The sequence below is a fragment of the Pygoscelis adeliae genome, unplaced genomic scaffold (assembly GCF_000699105.1).
Source record: "Pygoscelis adeliae isolate BGI_AS28 unplaced genomic scaffold, ASM69910v1 Scaffold232, whole genome shotgun sequence".
Taxonomy (NCBI): domain Eukaryota; kingdom Metazoa; phylum Chordata; class Aves; order Sphenisciformes; family Spheniscidae; genus Pygoscelis; species Pygoscelis adeliae.
The window spans coordinates 2,119,222-2,123,634 of NW_008824473.1; the positions used below are offsets into that span (position 1 = coordinate 2,119,222).

Here is a 4,413-nt window from a genome sequence, read left to right on the forward strand (position 1 = left end):
ACAACAGCCCCATGCAGTACTACAGGCTTGGGGAAGAGTGGCTGCAAAGCTGCCTGGTGGAAAAGGGCCTGGGGGTGCTGGTCGACAGTCAGCTGAATATGAGCCAGTAGTGTTCCCAGGTGGCCAAGGCGGCCAATAGCATCCTGGCTTGGATCAGAAATAGTGTGGCCAGCAGGAGTAGGGAAGTGATTGTCCCCCTGTACTCAGCACTGGCGTTCAGTTTTGGGTCCCTCACTACAAGAAAGACACTGAGGTGCTGGAGCGCGTCCAAAGAAGGTCAATGAAGCTGGTGAAGGGTCTAGAGAACAAGTCCTATGAGGACTGGCTGAGGGAACTGGGGTTGTTTAGCCTGGAGAAAAGGAGGCTGAGGGGAGACCTCATTGCTCTCTACAACTACCTGAAAGGAGGCTGTAGTGAGGTGGGTGTCAGTCTCTTCTCCCAAGTAAGAGGCAATAGGACAAGAGGAAACAGCCTCAAGTTGCACCAGCGGAGGTTTAGACTGGATATTAGGAAAAATTTCTTCACCAAATAGGTTGTCAAGCATTGGACCAGGCTGCCCAGGGAAGTGGTTGAGTCACCATCCCTGGAGGTATTTAAAAGACGTGTAGATGTGGTGCTTAGGGACATGGTTTAGTGGTGGACTTGCAATGCTAGCTTAACAGTTGGACTTGATGATCTTAAAGGTCTTTTCCAACCTAAACGATTCTGTGGTTTTTAAAAATCAAACCAAGTATGACGTACAATTTTGCTTCAATATAAGGATTAGACTGGTGATGAATCAAAGACACTACAGCACCTAAGAGCAGAGATAGTTTGAATTTAATGGTGATTTTTCAACAGAAAGTATACCACAATTCCCGTGATGCTATAAAGTTGCAAGAGATTCTTGATCAAGTTATATTGTTCATGCTAGGCAAGAGAAAAAATTAATTTCACATTCTATCTGCAACCTAGGACTGAAAAAGCTGTTACAGTAACAGAAAATTACTAAATCACAACTTCAGTATGCCCTGTGACATTAAAGGTCAGGTTTAGGACCAAAGCAACAGTTCTGCATCCCCTAGGCAGCTCCTACCTCTGTAAAAATGACTCGGTAAAAAAATAAAAGAATGCCCAGAGCACAAACACTTAGCTGTGCCTAAGACAACATTCACACCAAGAACACACACTGGAACTTCCGAAGGGACAACACAGCTCATTTACTACTGCAGATGCACTTATATCAAGGGAATTCCCCTAATAATACCCACTAATCCTCCAATATCTTCTGAATCTGCAAAAAGGAATTGCAGTGGAAAATCCTACTAAGGCCCTTTAGTACACATGCTTTTTGTTTGTCTTTTGCACAGTTTTCCTTCAAACTAGCTATCCAAAATCTTACCTAAACACCTAAGTAGGTAATATAAAATCTCATTGCTTTTCTCTTTGAGCAGCTGTGCAATTTTAATCTCCAGATGAAATAAATTTAGTATTTCCAAATGCAGAATTTCCAAATTCACCCCTACTGTACAGATAGCTCTGTTCAGTTGTGAATCTGATTACTTTGGATAAGTCAGAACCCAGGCTACATGGTCTCTGTTCTTTGCAACACCACACATTGAGTTGTGCATTGAAATCCTGCTTTGGTTTGTAAAGCTGACTGGTTTTTATTCAGTTCTAAGATGTGTGGAGTTTGCTCTTGAGGAACCAGAGCCTACAAAGTAAAATCTCCTGTAACCTGTATGTTAGTAAAGGTACTTGAGAAATTTGTATTTCAATGTTACCTATTATTTAAGACTAGAATACACACAATGGTCTGCTTTATCCTTCCTGTAAGTGCAGTCTTAAAAATTAAAAGCAAACAGATTAACAAAACTTAAAAGTTCTTGATATGTACTTTCAATTTCTAAACACTGTGAATTAAAGCTTCATACCTGAAAGGAGCTTAATACAGATAACCTACCTGACGGCTGCCATAACCAAAGGGAGTACTTGATAAATTGGTGGTAACACTGTGTAGGATAATTTCACCACTCAAAGATCCAGAAGCAATGTAGCAATCATTCCAATTATATGTAATACACGTGACTTCATCTTTATGATCCTGTGGGGGAGGGACGTTAGAAGGAGAGGGTTAAAGACATTCAGGATAACCATATTCCTTCCTAATCTGTGCTTTTGCAGAAAAATTTCAGCTTGGTGGTTTTTTCTGACCATCTGTAACATATAAAAGATTATTTAAGAGTTATTATGGAAGATCCCAGAAAACAGCAGCAGAACATACTGAAGATCAGCCGTTATATTTTAACCACTGTCTGACTAATAAATTAGTAAAGGTGATGCTGTAATTATATACAATATTTTAATAAGACAACCATAGAGATAACATTAATGACACTTGTGGTAGACATTTTAAAAGTAAAGTCTTCCAGAAACCAGTGATATTTGAATACACTTTCTGTTAGTCTGATGTACTACTGCCAACTTCCCCTTCTGTCACTTTCAGTATTAACACATATATTTATCAAATAGCTTTTCGGTATAGTCATTTGCAATGACGATATTGTGTTTACTGAATATATAGGGGAAGACAATCAAGTACTTCTAGCCCAAAAAGGAGAAAAAGGTATTTAAAGTATTGTATTAGCTACTTAGTAGTTTTGTTTCAAACTGTAACTTCCAAAGTCCAAGAAAAAAAGAATAAATCAAAGCTAAAGTTTTATAACTTCTTTAACAGCGGTCCTAAACGAGGGCAAATCATCTATTGAAGGCATCATGGAAATACACTGGACCATCTTAAGTTTTGTGCATCATAACAAGGTTTTAGAGAATTCGTACTGGATCAGTTAGAAGACGACAACCGTGTCCCACTTTTGCATAACATTAGTTCTACTACAGTATTCTACAAATACAGAAGCATTTTCTTGTTTGATGTATCAGAAACAGCAGTCATCTGAAATGCTACCCTTGGAAAAAAAAAATCCCATCAGAGAATATCAATATAAATTCGCAAAATACGAAGCCTATTCTGAAAATTTAAATGTACATTATTATAGAATTGTACTCTGAAGACATCAAGTTAAGTACGCTTGTTAAAATAAATTTGCTATTTACAGCACATAAAGAACACAAACTTGAACAAGACACATATGTGTGCTAGCTCCTATCTGTGAACTTGATCCTACAGATACCTGACAAAGCGTATTTTTTACAGTTGGCAGCAAAACCTGGAAGTCATGAAAGCTACAGTTCTTCCTCAGCCAAACTTACCTTAAGGCTACGGTAAACCCTTCTGGATTTCAGATCCCAGATATTAACTGTGTTATCAAGGCCTCCACTCACAATATATGAAGAACTAGAATTCAAGCTCACACATGTCTGTTTTGCCTGATAAAGGGGAAAAAATGTATGTTAAAGATAATTAAGGGATTTATTCAAATCTACTTAAAAGCATATTGACATGTGTTTTCATCTTCATTAACACAAATAGTCCCACTGACCGACAGAACTACTGGTACACTATAGTCATTTCCCATCAAAAGGCATTTAAAATCCAGTCCTGTTTGGGCATATGTTTAATATACTTTAAGTTTTAAATACATTAATTAATAAATTCTCCAATGCTCACTTTCCCATTCCCATTTCAAATTTTTTTAGCACCTTTTCCTTCAATATACAATTTCCCTTTAAATTATAGCTCTCTAAAGTGCAATCATAGACTTCTATTCAGGTACTGAGTTTTAAAAACAAAATGCTAAGTTTAGAAAAAAACTCCTTAAAAGAAAATCAAAAAGTTGTCTAAGTTATGTACTTCACATTCCCTAAACATTACAAAGAATATTATAGCAGCAAAACTCATAATTCAGTAGAGTGATTCTTTTTAAAATAATCACTGAAGTACCAGCTTTTGAAAAAAATGTCAATCTTAATGACAGACCTACATCAAGGACAAATTATTATTCAGTCCTATCACGTTGAAAATTCACTTTTAAGTTCCTGAGATTTGAATTAAGAAAAAACAAGTCCATCTAATTACTGACATGGTAAAATTGGAAATTATTGCGCTAGTTATAGATCAGATTCAGTGAAATCTCCAGGACAAACACTCCACCTTTGAAAGACTTTGCTTCAGCAACCTACAAGCCCAGTTTGAACACCTTTTCTGAAAATTTCCAGTCCAAATTAGCACTACAATAGCTATCCAAGGAGGATAGTTAGAATGGTTTAGAACACTAACAAGTCATTCAAGTAACCATGTCAAGAGACTCTTCTAAAACTAAGTCCAGCCTTCTGAAGAGTTTATAGCACATGGTTCCATCTAACAGGAAAAAAATCCCCGACCATAACAGAAGTTCTCCTATTTCACATATTTCCAGGAACTTGCGCATGTACGCCCCAAGAACAACCTTTACATAGACTCATGTTTTTCAACAG

At 37.2% G+C, this 4,413-nt stretch overlaps 1 protein-coding gene across 1 annotated transcript in view; it reads right to left on the bottom strand.

The window, feature by feature from the left end:
• The window catches only part of NEDD1 (neural precursor cell expressed, developmentally down-regulated 1), a 26,073-nt gene that overhangs the window by 18,714 nt on the left and 2,946 nt on the right, over window positions 1-4,413 (bottom strand). Inside the window, exons 3-4 of the mRNA XM_009321306.1 lie at window positions 3,250-3,366; window positions 1,943-2,083 (exon numbers count right to left, since the gene is read on the bottom strand). Of these exons, the coding sequence (XP_009319581.1) occupies window positions 1,943-2,083; window positions 3,250-3,366 (258 nt within the window). The remainder of the gene's footprint in view (window positions 1-1,942; window positions 2,084-3,249; window positions 3,367-4,413) is intronic.